At 37.2% G+C, this 20,140-nt stretch overlaps 1 protein-coding gene across 2 annotated transcripts in view; it reads right to left on the bottom strand.

The window, feature by feature from the left end:
• The window catches only part of LOC127440542 (zinc finger CCHC domain-containing protein 2-like), a 40,108-nt gene that overhangs the window by 9,894 nt on the left and 10,074 nt on the right, over positions 1-20,140 (bottom strand). For both annotated transcript variants that reach the window (XM_051697211.1, XM_051697210.1), the window contains exons 4-12: positions 13,069-13,140; positions 12,297-12,397; positions 9,912-10,006; positions 9,667-9,750; positions 9,196-9,232; positions 9,027-9,087; positions 8,729-8,796; positions 1,453-1,544; positions 789-881 (exon numbers count right to left, since the gene is read on the bottom strand). In XM_051697211.1, the coding sequence (XP_051553171.1) occupies positions 789-881; positions 1,453-1,544; positions 8,729-8,796; positions 9,027-9,087; positions 9,196-9,232; positions 9,667-9,750; positions 9,912-10,006; positions 12,297-12,397; positions 13,069-13,140 (703 nt within the window). The remainder of the gene's footprint in view (positions 1-788; positions 882-1,452; positions 1,545-8,728; positions 8,797-9,026; positions 9,088-9,195; positions 9,233-9,666; positions 9,751-9,911; positions 10,007-12,296; positions 12,398-13,068; positions 13,141-20,140) is intronic.

Genomic DNA, 20,140 nt, shown 5'->3' with positions numbered 1-20,140 from the left:
TAAAAATGACATTTTAAACAACTTTAAACTTTTTAAGTTTCAACAGAAAAATTAATGTATGTGCTTTTATAAAATTATAAGCTTCATATTTCTGGCTCTAAACCTTCAAAAAATTGGCCACATTTACTTCCATTGTAAGTGCCTCAATGCAAAAATTATATATTTTTTTTAATTAAAGAAGGGATGAGCCAAAATTATTTTCTGTAGTAAATCAACATTACGACACAAATACTGTCGATTGAGCTGAACTTGTACTGAACCCGGAATATTCCTTTAATTGAAATTAATACACAAATTAGTTTCAATATATAATTACATTAACAGGTAATACTATTAAACCACTGCATATTATTGAAAACTAGGACAATCAACAGATGGAGCACAAAAAATCTCATATTTTTAGGCATTAACGTGGTAAATCTCAAACTTTGAATTTGCATCTAAATAAATTTGTATACAACTAAAAAAACACTATAGAGAATAGTCACAAATCCTCTTCCATTGTGGGCAATATTAGCAGAAAGCATGCACATATTTACACTTCTGAAAATCTGCTGAAATAGTATGCCATTCTGGCATCTTTGGCATACTGTTTTCACTGTACTATGATTTGGCACACACTCATTCTCTTCTCACACACTACTTGTGATAGAAATTTTGCGAATTGTGAGACACAGCCCACACTTATCTAACAAATGAAAGCCCAGCTATTGTGTTAAATAGATTTAAAGCATTTTGAATGTTAATGTGTTAACTTCAGCAGCCTTATTAAAAACACATTAACACACCTTGGTCCTCCAGGCTCTTGGGGTGAACAGGACTTGACGGCATGGAGTTTGAGCTCTCTGATGATGTGTCACCATACCGGTCCCTTCCTATGTCTACAAATCAACAGACAGAAGAAACAGCACAGTAGCAGTTAATGTACGCATATGACATGCACACACACACACACACACACACACACACACAGAAAACGACTTAAGCATGTAGATAAAAAATAAAAATAAAAAAGACATATCGGCCAATTACTGACCAAATTAAAACCATCGGCACATCGGTTATAAGCATGAAAACGTCGATATGAAAAACAGATGGTTTATTTGTGTGACAAGGATGAGGGTGTGGCCAGGCCGGCACTGAGTCAACTGATCAGTGGGAGAGTGAGATACAAGGGAGCCGGAGACGACAGTTGGAGAGAGAGAGATGCACGTGGCCGCTGTGTGTGTCTTATATTTTAAGTTGTTTTAAGTTGAGTTTGTCATTGTGAGTTTGTCATTGTGAGTTTGTCATTGTGAGTTTGTCATTGTGGTAGGCATTACCCATTATACATTATACCACTTTAAAACAGAATTTAAAAAGGGTTTCTTTGCTTAAAACATTTTATTTTTCCAAAAATGTTCATATCAGTGCATTCCTAATTATTATATTGGCATTCGCCACAGCACACACCTTTGCAAGCGGCCTGGTTGATCATCAGTGTTGCAGAAGGTTTTTGGATCCCATTAGAACTCTTTGCACTGATCACTCGCCGGCCTCTCTCCCTGAAAACAGAGAAGAAAAAAATCTTGGCTAATACCTATATGTTATATGGCGATAACTGATCGATCAGAAGGTTTACATTATAAATCTAAAGTGTTTTTCCTTTTTTTTTTTTTTTTTACATTGTTCACACAAAAGCTTCAGCCTCAGTAATCCATCAAATGATCTGCTTCCAATACTAGCCTAATCAGGTCAATATCGATAATATTATCCCTGCTATTGTCATAGGGTCATTTTTGACTCGGGACAGGCAAAGAATGCGTTATAAATACAGCATAGTTTTTTATACTGGAACTAAAACGTTGTGACTTTGTCAAGACCATCAAAACAAACAAAAGAAAAAAGAAAAACAATTCTATACAAAAATGAATTTACAGAAATAACAATTGAAAACAAATTGTTCCTTCCATTGTCTTAACGGGTCAATTTTGACCCATATGGGAAGAACCAGTTATGACCTTTTACCTTCAGACTTTCTGGATGTTTTACAGCTTTAAATAGTTGTTTTGTATATTTGTGAATCAAATTTTACCTAATAATGTCAAATATTCTCAAATTTAGCCCCTAGCCCCATACTGATCTCTAGCTTCCCCACCTGCTTTACTGGGTACTGCATCTTTCCCACAAATTGCATACTTTCCTCTCAAGCGGGTTTGTGTGCACATGTCCACACAAACACACAGGGGAGAGAGTATTTTACAGTTTTAAACAAGTAATATGTTAGTAAATAAGTTTGATTATAGGGTACAATGGGGCTAAAGGCCCTCCAATGGTAAAAGACCTCTTGGATGTTGTTTTCTCCAAAAACATTAGATGGCAGAAAGAACTATTATAGCACCTTCCAAAACCCCCTGTAACTCTGCAACAAATTGTTCGATATTAGTGGGAAGGAATGGATTTGTTGCAATGGACATTCAAAGTTGGCCCATTTTCACTGCTGAAAAAGCAAGAGAGATTTATTTGTGAAATAGACATGTACTACATTTGTAACTCTAAAATGTATGCTATTGATTTTCTACAAGCAGAATAAATCAGAAATTATTGTAATATAGTTAAAGATATGTAAGATTGACAACAAGCATTTGAAATGGGTACTGCAGTCCAAATTCTAAATATTGGAGAGTTGTCTGCCCCGCCCCAGACTCGAAGCTCATGCGGGTTGCCAGAATTAGCCAACTCAGTATCCGTTTTTAAGGATTTCTGGACTTTAAGCTGTCTCCATCTTCCAAAGGCATCTCCACTCTTTATCCTTGTTTTACACACCTCTGGTCATGGTGGTTTTTAGATGGATGGTGAGGCTTTTTAGATCATGTGGAATCTGTTATCTCTGATCCAGTTCGTTTGCTGGCTTCCATGGCTGCAGCTCGCAGTGTTGTTTGCCTGCAAACTTGTTCAAATCTGGCAACTCGGCAGTGTTGAATTACTATTGGTGAGTGGGCAGTGGCCAAAACATAAACAGAAATTCCGGCCCGGAATGGAAACTTCAAAGTAGAATATACTGGCTGTAGCATTGTTATCGGAGAAGCCAGTATTTCAACTTAGCATGTTTTCTAATTCTCTAATGACATATTATGTTCATTTTATGATTTAGTACAGTAAAAATATTACATATAGCACCTTTAACATATTATAACCCGACAAAAGTGATTGAAATAAACGTAAATTGAGACATCCTTGGATAATGTACACGTTTAAAAAAAATTTGTTATTTTTTATTTATTCTTTAAAAATTATGTCACGGTTATGTAATTTGGCTGACGATTAATTGTCTGTTTGAGGGCTACGATGATTAATTGTCCCTTTAGGGCTTTCACGATTAATTGTCATATAAATTGTCATATTTCTTAAGGTGCATGTGTGCTTCATACATCTTAAGTCCTTTTTACATATTTAACTTCAAATATATAAATCAAATGATAAAACAGAGATATAAAATTTAGTTTTAAGACTTTAAAACTCTATGAAAGACGAAAAAAAAATCTAAATATTTCTTAATACTGTAAATATGTATATACATATTTGTATATGTACATATTTAAATATAATACAAAATATAATTTTATATTGTATTTATATAATATTATGTTATATTAAGAAATAGTAAAATATTTCTGTCCTAATTTCTTCACTTTCACGTGTTATTTTAATGCTCGGATTAAACCCACGAGCCATTATTTCTAATGAAGCAAAACCTTTGAGATTTAATTTCATTATTTTAATCACTCCACAGAAATAAAGTGTGCTGTGCGCACACGCTCACACGCTCTTCCTGACAGGTGCTGCTCTGGGTTGATGTCTGCGGTGCGGCGCTCGGAGTTCAATTGAACAACACACAAACGCACCATTCATGGCATTTATATATTCGCTTCAAATTCCCTTATTTGGGCATTAAAATGTGATTGGAATTTCAAGTGCACAATAATCGCGATCAGAACATTATTTAGTAATCGTGACAGGCCTAGTTACCCCATTAATATTCAGTATAATATTCCCTCATTAAACACATTGGGACCACAATAAAACAGATTTTCATTAAGAGGGGGTCTTTTGTGCCGTTGTACACTAATCACAGGGTATATGCAGGTTCGAAGGAATGAAATTTAAGACTTTAAGGCCAAATAAAAGAAAAATCTAAGACCACTTTAGCAATAAAAAAAAAAAACACACTGAGGCTAACTGAATGTCTCTGGACATGTTTTATATATATATAAGAATTATTATTATTATTTTATTTTTTTATTGCGCATTTATGTGTTAAGTTAATACAACATTAAAACTCAAAGAAATCATTAAGAATGCATGTAACCTAAAGTATGTAGCCTATATTGTGACCCTTCTCTTTAGTCACTTGCTTTCCAGCATGACGTGACGCAATAGACCAATGCTTTGGCAATGTCACCACTTATGTCAAACACAGAAGTGTTGGCAAAAACCATGCGCAAAAAATAAATGTATTGGATTACATAGTTGAAAAATGATTCCGAGGGCTCTCGTTGACTGCTGTGGCTTCAAGATCATCAACAGAGTTGACTGGACTGAGGAGATCATTTCAACACACAACTCTGCAGCATAAATTTATAGCGAACATGATTACATGTTTGTTATTAACTCATATAGTAATTGTATCGCTAAGAACATGTTTGTATTTATGATGGTTTTGTGTCATACTTTCGTTTAATCCTCTAATCTGTCAAATCTAACACAACAATCAGCGGGCCACCACTTACTGCGTGTGCGCTGCCATTTTTGTAAATAAGAGGATTGGTCTATAGACCTTATTCACAGTAGCGCCATGTTTGATTTTTAATGGGAATGGAAACGAGGCTGTGAGCGATAGACTTACTATTTCTTCAACGGCATGAATGGTGTAAATCTGAATAAAGCTCCAATATCCCATCTGATTTTCCACAGCTCATGTTGTCTGGAGTTTTTTTGTCTACTGAGTGCCCTTGAAAAGATATTCTTTCAATGTTTTGTACACGGAACGATCCAAAAACACTTTAAACTGCAGTATATCTCATCGAAGAGACTGTACGTCTATCCCGCACAGCCTTGTTGTCATTGTCATTAAAAATCAAAGATACCGCTGCTGTGAATAAGGTCTAGCATGTGCTGAATAACATTTATATATTTTTTTCTTGGCAGATACCTTTAACAAATACTTTAACAGGTAGTTAAAGGGCAGTTCATTTAAAAATCTGTCATCACTGCTCACCCTTGAGTCTGTATGAATTTTTCTCTGCCACGGGACAAAAAAAGGAGATGTTAAGCAAAACGTCGTCTCAGTCACATTCACTGTCACTGCATCTTGTTTTTCATTCAATGTAAGTGAATGGTGACTGAAACTCCCTAATATCTCCTTTTGATATCCACTGAAATAAGAAAGTCATACAGGTTTGCAACAGCATGAAGGTAAGTAAGTGATGACAATTGTCATTTTCGAGTGAAATCTCTCAAATAAAATCTCATTAAAAATGGCCGTTTAAAGTTGACAAGATGTATTGAAAATGTTAACAGATTAAATTATGAAAGATAAGGAGAGGGAGAGACGCTTTGCTGTTGTTTTCCCCTGATTGGTCTGAATAACTCGCAGCATCATGCAGTCTGTCTTGTCTGTCCGTGCGCTGTCAGTGTCCTCTTTGCTCCGCGACGTTATCACTGCGTGAGAAAAGGGACGTGTGGCGTGAGAGCGTGAGAACAGTGTCAACTGCGTTGGCAGCCCTAGATCTCGAGAGATGAGATATAACAGGTGTAACTCTGCAGCTGAGTAGTTCTGTTAGCTTTACAATTACTGTCAAAGGCATAGTGTCAAATAAGGAAGCGCAACGATTTGAAAGGCGTCAAAAGACTGCTCCAACCTCGCGCACTTGCAAATTCTAACATTGACCTGCTTTGTCGGTTATCTATTAAGCAGGAGCGACAGTGACAGAGATGCAAAATAACAGCATTTGCATTTCGGATTAACGGGTTTATGAAGGTTTCTACATGTGTAACATCGTAAGTTCAGTAAAAATGCGCTTCCCTGCACGCGCTCATACTAAACTCAAGCGTCAGCTGCTAAATGCACGAGAGAGTGAGAGAGAGAGATGATTATGACTCGCGCAGATTCTGCTGTTTTAAGCGTCTCCTCTAATCACGCCTCAAAATGTAATACCTCAGCAAACGGGGGGGGCTCTGGGTAGCTCAGTGGTAAAAGATGCTGGCTACCACCCCTGGAGTTCGCTAGTTTGAATCCCAGGGTGTGCTGAGTGACTCCAGCCAGGTCTACTAAACAACCAAATTGGCCCGGTTGCTAGGGTGGGTAGAGTCACATGGGGTAACCTCCTCGTGGTCACTATAATGTGGTTCGTTCTCGGTGGGGCACGTGGTGAGTTGAGCACGGATGCCGCGGTGGATGGCGTGAAGCCTCCACATGCGCTACAGTGCATCACATGTACATAAGTATTCACAGCCTTTGCTCAATACTTTGTTGAAGCACCTTTGGCACCAATTACAGCCTCAATTCTTTTTGAGTATGGTGCTACAAGCTTTGCACACATATTTTTGGGCAGTTTCTCCCATTCTTCTTTGCAGGACCTCTCAAGCTCCATCAGGTTGGATGGGGAGCGTCGGTGCACAGCCATTTTCAGATCTCTCCAGAGATGTTTAATCGGGTTGAAGTCTGGGCTCTGGCTGGGCCACTCAAGGACATTCACAGAGTTGTCCTGGAGCCACTCCTTTGTTATCTTGGCTGTGTGCTTAGGGTCGTTGTCTTGTTGGAAGATGAACCTTCGCCCCAGTCTGAGGTCCAGAGCGCTCTGGAGCAGGTTTTCATCAAGGATGTCTCTGTACATTGCTGCATTCATCTTTCCCTCGATCCTGACTAGTCTCCCAGTTCCTGCCGCTGAAAAACATCCCCACAGCATGATGCTGCCACCACCATGCTTCACTCTAGAGATGGTATTGGCCAGGTGATGAGTGGTGCCTGGTTTCCTCCAGACATGACGCTTGCCATTCAGGCCAAAGAGTTTAATCTTTGTTTCATCAGACCAGAGAATTTTGTTTTCTCATGGTCTGAGAGTCCTTCAGGTGCCTTTTGGCAAACTCCAGGCGGGCTGTTATGTGCCTTTTACTGAGGAGTGGCTTCCATCTGGCCACTCTACCATACAGGCCTGATTGGTGGAGTGCTGCAGAGATGGTTGTTCTTCTGGAAGGTTCTCCTCTCTCCACAGAGAAATGCTGGAGCTCTGTCAGAGTGACCATCGGGTTCTTGGTCACCTCCCTGACTAAGGCCATTCTCCCCCGATCGCTCAGTTTGGCCAGGCGGCCAGCTCTAGGAAGAGTCCTGGTGGTTCCAAACTTCTTCCATTTACGGATGATGGAGGCCACTGTGCTCATTGGGACCTTCAATGCAGCAGAAATTTTTCTGTACCCTTCCCCAGATCTGTGCCTCGATACAATCCTGTCTTGGAGGTCTACAGACAATTCCTTGGACTTCATGGCTTGGTTTGTGCTCTGACATGCACTGTTAACTGTGGGACCTTATATAGACAGGTGTGTGCCTTTCCAAATCATGTACAATCAACTGAATTTATCACAAGTGGACTCCAATCAAGTTGTAGAAACATCTCAAGGATGATCAGTGGAAACAGGATGCACCTGAGCTCAATTTTGAGTGTCTTGGCAAAGGCTGTGAATACTTATGTACATGTGATTTTTTTCGTTTTTTATTTTTAATAAATTTTCAAAGATTTCAAACAAACTTCTTTCAAGTTGACATTATGGGGTATTGTTTGTAGAATTTTGAGGAAAATAATGAATGTAATCCATTTTGGAATAAGGCTGTAACATAACAAAATGTGGAAAAAGTGAAGCGCTGTGAATACTTTCCGGATGCACTGTATGTCTCCGTGGCAACGCGCTCAACAAGCTACGTGATAAGATGCGCGGGTTGACGGTCTTAGACGCGGAGGCAACTGGGATTCATCCTCCGCCACCCGGATTGAGGCGAATCACTATGCCACCACGAGAACTTAAAAGCTCACTGGGAATTGGGCATTCCAAATTGGGTGAAAAAGGGGAAAAATCCAAATAAATAAATAAATACCTCAGCAAACGAAATGTAAGACTTTTTGTAATTTATTTAAGATATTTAAGACTTTAAGGCCTTACATTTTTAAAAGTAAATTTAAGACTTTTTAAGGACCCGCGGATACCCTGAATCAAGAATTTAACTATACTGTACAGTTTTAATGATTTTCAAAAGGACAAAAGAAGGGTGCAGGGTACATAAATGCTAATATTGACTGATATATCGTTCAGTGTCTGATATCAAAATAGGAGGGTATATAACATAAAACATTTCAATGAATTTATTTTCAAAAGTTCAAACAGCCAAACTATAGTATCAATACTATTTTTTTCTTTTTTGTAAGACAAAGTATTCCTTAAAATATTTTTTTATCTTCTCAGTGAAACTTAAATGCCCAGCATTTCAATCCACTCTCAGGGTACAACTAAACTACTGTTTTACACTACCTAGTGGTGAAACATAGTAGCAGTAAATGAAGATTATGCATCGGCACTGTTAATGCAATGCATTTATTTTTCGATTAGTGCAATTCGGTGTGCTTTTTTGTTTCAAAGACATTTGTCATTAAAATACTTATATACGAAACACAATAACAGAGTGTGAATTTATATGTACCTTTTGCCAGCTGACCTTCCTTTGCTCTTCTGTCCAGGCGTGTGGATTCTTCTGTCATTTGTGCAGCTCTTTCCAACAGACACAGAGCGATTTTAAGCATAACATGCCTCAAAGGACAATAAAGACCTCAAATCTTCAGTTATCGTAAATCGACTGAGAGATCAGCTGTGTCTGAGAGAGATTTTGTCTACTGCTTACTATGCAGTATATCCTGCTTTCTACATTCTTTAAATAGTATATGAAACAGTATGCAGTATCCAATGATAAATGTTTCAGAAAGAAAGTTCCAGGGTCTCACCTGTTCCCTCTCTCCATTCTGCTCACTGTTTCCCCTTCGCTGGCATTCAGAACGCTGATTACTACATGGAGAGACAGACAGATTAAGTGACAGGAAATGATGTGTACGTGGTTACTGATTCTTACAGGAAAGTCCTGATATTGAGAATGAGGGTGTGTGTGAGCTCTACCTCAATCCTGTAGCTCTGATGCTGTAAGCCTCCACATCTGTAAGAGAGAAAAGACAATTCTGAAACACTATAGCAATCAGAAGACCATTAGTGCTTTTGTGCTAGTGTGTATGTTACACTTCTTGGTGAAATATGTGAACAAATATTTATTTATGGAATACATGGATTTGGACATTTTATGTGACCAAAATGATGAAAACTAATGATAAAATACATTTGTAAAATTAATATTTTCATAACGTACTTGGTTAAAAGTTCCCCTGTAACAGCTGGGGGAGAACTTCTTTTATATGCAAGCAAAATAAACATTATAACTGAAATAGACCCATATGAATCAGAATCGAATCGGGAAATCCGTATCAATACCCTAGTATTGATGACTAAAAAAATCTTGAATTTGACAACACTAGTATGTGCTGTTGTGTGTTTCTAGGGCAGGTGAGTGTCTCTCTCTCTCTCTCTCTCTCTCACCCTCCTCTAGACTGGAGGTCTCGGAGCAGTCCTCAGAGAACCCGCGTTCAGGCTGATGGATTCTGGCTACAGGTGCACTGGTACCTGCAGAAGGTAGATGGGCAAGTATTACACATGCCTGCATGGCACAGAGGGATCACTGACTGATATATCAGCAAGATTGATTCAATGGTTCATATTTGGCCAATTTGAGAACATAAATTCACTTATTTAAAGATACAGTTGAAAAAATGTTGGTTGCTCACAGTGGCTGCAGGGCATTAAAGACGGATCAGACATGAAGAATCTGGTAATGTCACATCTCTGAAGAACATCCTGTGATAAAGACAAGAACCTCTCCCTGTACAGGAACAAAAGAGAGTAAAGAACACACTGTTTCGTCTGGCAGCTGTAACTGCACTGAAAGCATACAGTCACTAGCATTTTGATTTCCTTGCAAAATCTGTTGTCACATATAAACTGTGCTACAGGAAGTAGAATCCCCTCTGGTCCTGACATTAGTGTTACTGACCCAAATACGTCTGTGTGTTATAGGGCTTGAGAATTAAACAGGGATTTCCACTGAAGAAATCTACAGTCAGTTCTAAAAATGAAAATGTATGTTGCTATTTACTCATTTACAAACCTGTACGACTTCCTTTCTTCTGTGGAACACAAAATGAGATGCTAAAGGGATAGTTCACCCAAAAATGAAAATTCTCTCATCATTTACTCACCCTCATGCCATCCCAGATGTAGGGTTGTTCCGATACCAAAATTCTGGCTTCGGTATGATACCAGCCCTGGTACTTCGGTATCAATACTAACTTGATACTTAGGCAACGAATAAAAAATAAAAAAACTCAGATTTTTGATGAAATTACACAGAAAATTATTGACAAAAAACTGCATAAAGTCTTATATATATAAAAATTATGCCATATCTGTTTTTCTGGATTCCATTTTAAATGTTTTAAATAAATGTTATGATCAAATTGGGTTTAATCAAATACATAATGCACAGTTTGATCAAATGAAAATATAATAATTTATAAATAATAATTTTTGGTAAAAAAAGAAAAAAAGATGCATAACAGAGCTTTACAGTGTTAATGAAAACTGCCATGGCTGAATCACAACATGCTGATATTCAGTACTGGTATTCAGCTTTTGTGATTTTGCTTAGATAATAATACTAATAATATAACCATATAATATTATACTATTGTTATTATGAGCATTATTGCTACTACTTTGAATATTACACTTTTATACAGCAGTAATATTTTTCTGTCGTAATGTCTTCAATTTCACGCATCCAGTTAAAGAAAGCCCTCATTTCAGCAGGACTTTTATTTTGAAAGAACTTTGAAGTTTTTCCTGTTCGTTATATTAAACTTCCCGTGACTCTCGAGCTGAAATCTCTGGTGAAAAAGGTAATTTGAGAGTTCACAGCCGTTCACACTAAACACATTACTCTGTGTGTTTGTGTGTGTGTATGCGCGCCTGCATGCCTCTTTGTGTGAAGGAGATGACAGAGCAGAGCGGAGCCTCTCATTCATTCTGTGGCGCGCAACGTACGTGATTATATTATTTAATTAAATGACATCCTTCTGCTGTTTAATGATCACACCTGGCCATATTGAGACTTTTTTTTTTTAATTATTTTCAAATAGTTTTTTTATTTAATCTCAAAACTCTCACATCACATTACATTTTGATAATGGCAGCATACTTTAATATGGTATCGAAATTAACAAAAAGATGATATTGCGATACCAAAAAATGTAAAACAGTACAATATTTCGTTAGTACCGGTATACCACGCAACCCTACCCAGATGTGTGTGACTTTCTTCTGCAGAACACAAAGACTTTTAGAAGAATATCTCAGCTCTGTAGGTCTATATAATGCAAGTGAATGGTGATCAGATCTTTGTAGCTCCAAAAATCACATAAAGGAAACATAGAAGTAATCTATAAGACACCAGTTGTTAAATCTATATCTTCAGAAGTGATAAGATAAGTGTTGGTGAGAAACAGATACAAATTTAAGTCTTTTTTTTATTTTTTATTATTATTACTCTAAATCTCCACTTTCACTTTTACATTTGAAGGTCACATGTGGTGCCTGTTTAGTTTCACTTTCACATCTGAAAGTTCAAGTGGAGATTTTGAATAAAAAAGGATTTAAATTTTGTTCTGTTTCTCACCCACACCTATTATATCACTTCTGGAGATATGGATTTAAAAACTGGTGTCTTATGGATTACTTTTCCGTTTCCTTTATGTGATTTTTGGAGCTACAAAGGTCTGATCACCATTCACTTGTATTGTATGGACCTACAGAGCGGAGACATTTTTCTAAAAATCTTCTTTTGTGTTCTTCTGAAGAAAGAAAGTCATACACATCTGGGATGGCATGGGGGTGAGTAAATGATGAGAGGATTTTCATTTTTGGGTGAACTATCCCTTTAAGTAGAATGTTAGCCCATATAACAGTCTGCCTAACATCTCCTTTTGTGCTCCTTGAGAATGAGTAAATGATGACAGCATTTTCATTTTTGGGTGAACTATTCCTTAAAAAAAAACAAAAAAAACAAAACAGGTATTCTGACCATAGGTGGGTTAACAGTTACTAAGATAACTCACCTGAGGGTTCTCTCTAGTTCTCTGTGTTCACACTGATCTCCCCGATTGAGTAACCTCACAATACTCTTCTCAAAGCCATCAGGACTCTGCTCCTTTGGAAGCTATAGAGACAGAGATTATTTTACTATTTTCATTATCCGTTGCTAAGCTGCAAATGCTTTGGCACAGGAAGAGGACTGTATTTGCCCTGCCAATAAAGCACAGCAAACTGAAACTGAAAAATAGTCGGTTATCTATCGGTTATCTGCAAAAATCAATGCCGAATGTAGCTGTCGATAGTTTTTTTTATTCCTCCATGTTCCTCTGTGGGGAACCGCTGTGTGATTCCACAGTTAGAATGGCCTAGTGAAATAAAAACAATCGTGAGGATTTGCTGTACCTAAATCTTTCATCACTGACAATATTCATCCATATTTTTATCCTCTGTAAGAGAGGGTCCGAACATTTATTGTTCATTTGACTTATGTCAATAGTATATTGCATAGATTATGCATAGTCCATCTCGTTACACCGCAAAATAAACACCGAAATAGGTTGACCGGATTTTTTCCCAATTTGCCTGGTATACTTTATAATTCCCAGACCCATTGGCCAGCACCAAAATTTCTTAGCGAAACCTCTGATATACTATATGGTACGTAGTAGGCAGTATGCTAATATTCCATTCCAAATTCAGCCAGAATGACTGAAATAGAAACAGAAAGCCCTTGCAGTTCTGGCATATCCTGGCTAACTTGACTAACAACATCTTTAAGTGTGACTCTCTCCTCACCTTTAACAGAAAATCTTCTAACTCACGATGACTTTTGGTGACGGTAGTGGATGAGTCGTCGGACCATTTCACCTGCAAAAGAAGAGAAACTGGGTTGAGGATGCTTTTTCCTTTTGCCACAGAATGCCTTTCATAAAACGAATTTCTTCACATTGCAAAATATTCCAATACTTTTGTATCCAGAAGTTGGAGTACAAGAAAAGAGCGTTTGAGGTCCTAGACTATTACCTCATCTTCAACACTTATGATGTGTTGGGTAAATAAAACAATTCCAATGGAGTCTCCCATTGGAAGCTGGGCATACCTAAAGTATTACAACTGGCCCAAATTGAAACAATGATATCAACATATGGTGTGTGCCCAGAATGTTCCAGAATTCATCCTTCGCCAAACTGGGTCATTTCACTATTTTAACACAATGCTTCAGCATTGTTTGAGTTAGTTCACCACATCTTTATACAAATATTTTGTATGAGAGACACTGAGAAATTGAAGTCTCTGTGCAAAACCGAAGAGAACCTGTAACCATGCATAACTAGCAGCTGTTAAGCAGATCATCAATCTAAAAAGATTAGATGCTGGAGAAGAGTAAAATCATAGTGTCTACTTTACCCTAACCTCAAATTTAATTAATCCTAACCCACACTAATCCTTACTTCAACCCCTAACCCTAAATTTCAACCCTAACCTCAACTCCCTAACCCAAACTCACCGATATGGCTACAAAAGTCTCGAAATTTTGTCAGCTTATTGACTATATTCAATATCTTGATAATTATGCATTTGCACTGAAATGGCTTAAAAGTTGTTGTTTTTTTCAGAGGACATTTACATTCACATTTAGAGGAAATATAGGAACCATAGAGGAACCTTAATTTTAACCAACCAGCCATTGTAGCCAAGAAGATTGAAAATGTTAAATGCATGAAGTTAAAATCTAGTTAAAAATAATGAATAAATAGTTTTCCACAGTTTTTCACTATATCAACATAAGGAAGAAAATTTTAAATTTACCCACACAGACCATGTATTACTTCAAGTCATTTTACGGCTTAATAATCACATGACCATATCAAGATTTTTGTTATTTTGATTAATTGTGTAGCCCTGAATAATCTAATGAAATTAGTCTAATGACACACTTTTTAAGAAAAATAGTGGCATTACATAAAAATGCATTGAAATAATTGCGATATTCAAAATATTGCCAAAATTGTATATAGACAGCAAAAATCATCAAGATTATACTGTGAATATTCTGTATATTGCCAAACCTACCCCTAACCCTATACTTAGGGCTATCACGATTATGAAATTTGGCTGGCGATTAATTGCGATTATGACGATTAATTGTCTATTTTAGGACGATCTCGATTATGACGATTAATTGTCTATTTTAGGACGTTCTCGATTATGACGATTAATTGTCTGTTTTAGGGTTTCCACGACTGTGATGATTAATTGTAATACAAAGTGTGCTTTATACACCTTAGGGAGTCATTATTTCACTTTTAACTTGGAATGTTATAGTAAAATAGGGACGTATTATTTCCTTTTAAGGCTTTAAAAACGTATTAATGACATATCAAAATATGCACTTCCAATTTCAATGTGTCACTTTTATCTTAAATAACCGCAATCAGACAATTATTAAATAATTGCGACGGGCCTACCTTTACTTATTCTACACACAACTTGCAATATTCGCAAATGCAAATGCATCCAACTATTTAAGTTTGATTTCATTCATCGATACATTCCTAAATGTGTCAGACAATTCATAAGGCAATGCAAATACACGTTGCCATACGGGGCGCTGTAGAAGACATTAGGGTAATCTGTCTTCTATGGCCAGCTTTTAGTTTGAAGAGTATCTGAGTGAGCAAGTTAGTTTAAGTGAACATTTTTATAACTACCGTACCTTAATAACACATGCAGTTTAATAGCGCAAACATTTGAAGGTAACTTTATCACCCCCTTTAGAACGCTTGTGCATGTAAGCACATGACGTGGGGTTAAGCCCAAAAAAATATTTTTTTTTAATCAGTAACTTTCTTTTTCATCTATGCTCGCTAACGCTCGTGACGTGTCAACTGTCTAGCTCTCCAAAGGATAACACAGCCACTTTCATAATCTGTTTGTGGCTTTATGTGGAAGAGAAGAAAATACAGGAAGCTTGGGAACTGCTGGATTCATTTGGTAGAGTTACACAATTCAGACCAAAATAAATTACTGCAGCTGTGAAATTTCTGTGAAAATCCATTTAGAAAGAGCTGATAAAGTAATGTCTGTAATTGCATCAATTCATCTTTCCCAGACACCAAAGAAAGTGTTGAAGTGTTTATCAGTAACTCCACACACGCTCTTTCAACACCGGGGTAGCCCATCGAGCAGAGTAAACATTTGAGCCTTAACAAGGGCTGGCAGGCTGTTTCGTCTGCTTCTCCAGTGAATACTGATGTCTTAATCTTAGGGTAACATACAGCAGACTTGGTGAGACACAGGTGCTCAGAGTAAGTCATGGGTGGGGAATCTGTCTGCCAGTGAAATATGGAGATTTCTGTTTGGGATGCAACTCACAACTCACAACCACAAGGGTGATTTCACACTTGGTTTGTTTGCTTGGACTGAACCAGAGTTCGTTCCTCCCCTCTCCCCAGCTGGTCTCTCTTCACATCATATTCTTTGGGTCCCAGCCGCGGTACGATTGCGTCATCAACGTGATTGATTGTAAGCGTTTGTCTGCCACGATCCTGTGGATGCATTGTAAGAGATGTGAAGAATGTAAGCTCTTTGAAGGCGATTTATTTTTAGACAAGCTGGTATGAGAAATGCATTATACCACAACAATTGTGATCGGGACCCTGCAAAGATGTGAATTGTGTGTCACAGGCGGTTCACTTCCACAATTTGGTATGTTTGCGTTCATATTAGCAGCGAACCATACTGGAGTTCACATAAACCGTATTAAGGAAACATTCTGCCTAACATCTCCTTTTGTGTTCCACAGAGCAAAGGAATCATACAAGTTTGGATTAGAACAGAATTGTATTTTTTTGTTGAACTATCCCTTTAAGCTACAAATCGATAAGGTAACAGTTTAAATCTGGGGGATAAGATAGTTTCCTGCTACACAGCTCCTGGTCCAAGCTCTAGTAATTTCAAGACTGGACTACTGTAATGACCTGCTGGCCGGCCTCCCAGCTAGCACGATTAAGCCACTGCAGATGGTCCAGAATGCTGCAGCGAGTCTTCATTCAGCCTAAGAGGGCTCACGTCACCCCACTCTTGATTTCACTCCACTAGCTACCAGTAGCTGCCCGCATCAAATTCAAGGCTTTGACTCCAGCCTTCAGGACAGCCAATGGAACAGTACCCTCTTAATTCAATTCACTCCTCCAGGTATATGTCCCAACTCACTCTCTGTGGTCAATGAACAAGTAGCGCTTGGTGGTCCCATCACAAAGAGGCACAAAGTCTATTTCACAATCATTCACTTTCTCTGTTGCTCTGTGGTGGAATGAGTTTCCAACCTCCACACAATCTGCTGACACCATCTCAGCATTCAAGAACCAGCTGAAAATACATCTGTTCCATGGGCACTTAACCAACCCACACTAAATGCACTTACGATTTAACAAAAAAATTAAATAACATTCTTGTCTGTCTCTTTCTTCAGTGCTAGCATCTATACTACTCCAGCCACTTTGAAAACTTGGCAGTGCGATATTGCAAATATTGTTGACTTTTGCATGACAAATTGCTTACGATCATCATTTGTAAGTCGTTTTGGATAAAAGCATCTGCGAAACACAGAGGGTCGGACTGCAATTCTGAATGCAGGGATCTTGAGAAGTGTTTAATTATTCAGTGACCAAAAAAGAATGCTCTGTTTATGACACGATGCAACCAAAGTGCTCTAAAAGCATTTGTCTGACGCATGTGTACATTGACACGTCCTTAGAAAAGCCCTTAAAGTAAATTTATCTCTGACAGATAGACATATTCAATTGCAAAATGGATTGCTGTGGACTGTAGGCCAATGATAGGCTTATATAAAAATGTATATATCGCCTTCTAAAGCCACTTTTTGTCTTATCAATGCTTTACTCGTCTGCCACAATAATGTAATGCATTTTAATTGTCTGAATTATTATTTTTATAATATATTATCTTTATAATTATTTAAATATAACTGTTTATAATTAGTTGATCATTATATATTTAATGATTATATATAGTTATTCAAGGGGTTTTCTCAGCAAATATGTGTGTGATTAATTTGATTAATTAAATGCCATGTCATGTAATTAATTCGATTTAAAAACAAATTATTGATTGACAGCCCTAATTCAAATACTTTGGGTGGATCAACTGCATGCCTGATTCTTTTGGACGGACATCCAAAACAAGCTGAGAACTGTGTTCCTTTGCTGTTTTATACATTTGTAAATTAAGATTAGTTGCCTAAACGTAACAATGGCCCTCTTCGAAGCATACAAAACAAAGCTGTTACTTAAAATGTTTAATTAATTGTACACAGAAACGAGCAACGGATTTGTCTGCGAGTGGTTACAATGCTCAGAACCAAGCGAACATTAAATAAAAAAATAAATAAAAATCAAAGTTGACACAACATGAGTAGGCTTACATGGACTGCTATAATTGACACTTTTCAAGATGGAACTGTGGCAGCTCTAATAGTAATCTCGATTATTTATTTGGTTAATTGTGCAGGCCAAATAAAATAAAATAAAAAACTCAAACGTTCCATTATTCAAAGAAAAGAAAAAAATATTTACCTCCATAATCTTTTATCTAAATATAATCGCTTGCTCCACCTCTGAAACGACTTCCCTCTTATTTTTTAGCCAGGATTCCTTGTGTAAAGCATTTTGTGTGTATGTGTAGGATTTATACAATTTAAAGTGAACATTAAATTAAAATTGACACTATTTACTTTATTAATACACATTCCTTGTTTTACAGTGAATTATTCATTGGTGTATGTTCTTCAAAAAAAAAAAATTTCACCTGTTGAATATCTCGTTTAACTTGCATCACATAATGCAAGTAAAATGTGTTGCAAATGGCTTTTCGTGTTGACTTCAGAACATCCTCCCAAGTCCAAAATGATAGTTATTTAAACTAAAAATGCAAAAGATGTCAAAGTTATGGATGATTGCCCACATTTACACATCAACAGCACCAGTCACTAAGAGGCAATACAGAGGAGGCAGGACAGTTTTTAAACATATGAAATAAAACATGCTATTTGCGAACAATTTAGAGATGGTTTTCTTGATTTCTTTAGAGATAAAAGACTAATGTTTCACATTTTGCTTGGTATACTGTAAAGCACAAGATATTTGTCGTACCATGACACAGACATTGTGATAATTTTGTACTGCAGGATCGCAGGGCAATTCCAACTCCTCAAAATGATGTGATACATTAGGCAAAGGAAAAGAAAAGCACTCAGTCAGCCCTGTCTCTCTCCAACAGTTTTGGCAGTGGTCCATACTCTCGCTGTGAACCGAGCCAATGCCTCTTTGGTGAGGCTGTCAAGTGTGTATCAACAATCAGATGTTTACAGCTCAGGCTTTGCATGTTTCTTTACTCGTTCCGGGGAGACAGAAATCTCATGTACACAGCTGAGAGCGTAGCCCAGCCTTCACGACACGTATGGAGCCATAAAGGCTGAGATTATTTTAAGCCTTCTGTACTCCATGCAAATCTAAATTAACAGCTTCTAGTAAGAGATGTTGATGAACTGTAAATTGATTCACATTGCATATACAAGAAACTGACTTGACTGTATCCATCAGAAATGGATTGGCCCATGAAAATATTTCTCTATATGACCGGTGGTTGGAGGGGAGGGATTGAAAAATAAGAGGACTTGGTGTTAGAAAAGGAATGTTGTTTTAGAGGCGGAGCAAGTTATCACAGTTTAATGAAAGAACGGGGACAATATTTAGAGGGTTTAAAGTAGAGGTCGACCGATAGTGGATTTTGCTTATACCGATAACTAAGGTGTTGGAAAAGGCCGATAACCGATTAATCAGCCGATAGTTTTTACAATTGATTAATAGAATAAAAATTAAAAACAATCTTAGGCTATACTTACCTTGAAGGGCACAGACATTGAGGCTTCAAGAGTCCAAAATGTATAAAATCCCAAAAGCAGTTTAATATGCAACCAAAATCCCAATAATAACCAGCAAAATGAAAGGAATGTTCCAGGTTCAATACAAGTTGAACCCAGAACATTCCTTTAAGATTTGGTGCAAAATGTGGGACTTTTAACCATAACCAAGCCTGAAATAGACGGGTACTCTTATTTTGATGTGACAGATATTTGGCCCCTTTATAATGCACTATATGTTTTTTAATAGCCTATATATTCACCAGATGAAGAGTTATATATATATATATATATATATATATATATTTATACACACACACACACACACACACACACACATATACACACACACCCCCACACAGTTGTGCTCAAAAGTTTGCATACCCTGGCAGAAATTGTGAAATTTTGGCATTGATTTTGAAAATATGACTATCATGCAAAAAAAAAAAAAAAAACACTCTTATTTAAGGATAGTGATCATATGAAGCCATTTATTATCACATAGTTGTTTGGCTCCTTTTTAAATCATAATGATAACAGAAATCACCCAAATGGCCCTGATCAAAAGTTTACATACCCTTGAATGTTTGGCCTTGTTACAGACACACAAGGTGACACACACAGGTTTAAATGGCAATTAACGGTTAATTTCCCACACCTGTGGCTTTTTAAATTGCAATTAGTGTCCGTGTATAAATAGTCAATGAGTTTGTTAGCTCTCATGTGGATGCACTGAGCAGGCTAGATACTGAGCCATGGGGAGCAGAAAAGAACTGTCAAAAGACCTGCGTAACAAGGTAATGGAACTTCATAAAGATGGAAAAGGATATAAAAAGATATCCAAAACCCTGAAAATGCCAGTCAGTACTGTTCAATCACTTATTAAAAAGTGGAAAATTTGGGGATCTCTTGATACCAAGCCAA

This window comes from Myxocyprinus asiaticus, chromosome 5 (genome assembly GCF_019703515.2).
Source record: "Myxocyprinus asiaticus isolate MX2 ecotype Aquarium Trade chromosome 5, UBuf_Myxa_2, whole genome shotgun sequence".
In the NCBI taxonomy this organism is placed as follows: Eukaryota; Metazoa; Chordata; class Actinopteri; order Cypriniformes; family Catostomidae; genus Myxocyprinus; species Myxocyprinus asiaticus.
This window is presented reverse-complemented; position numbering and strand designations above follow the sequence as displayed.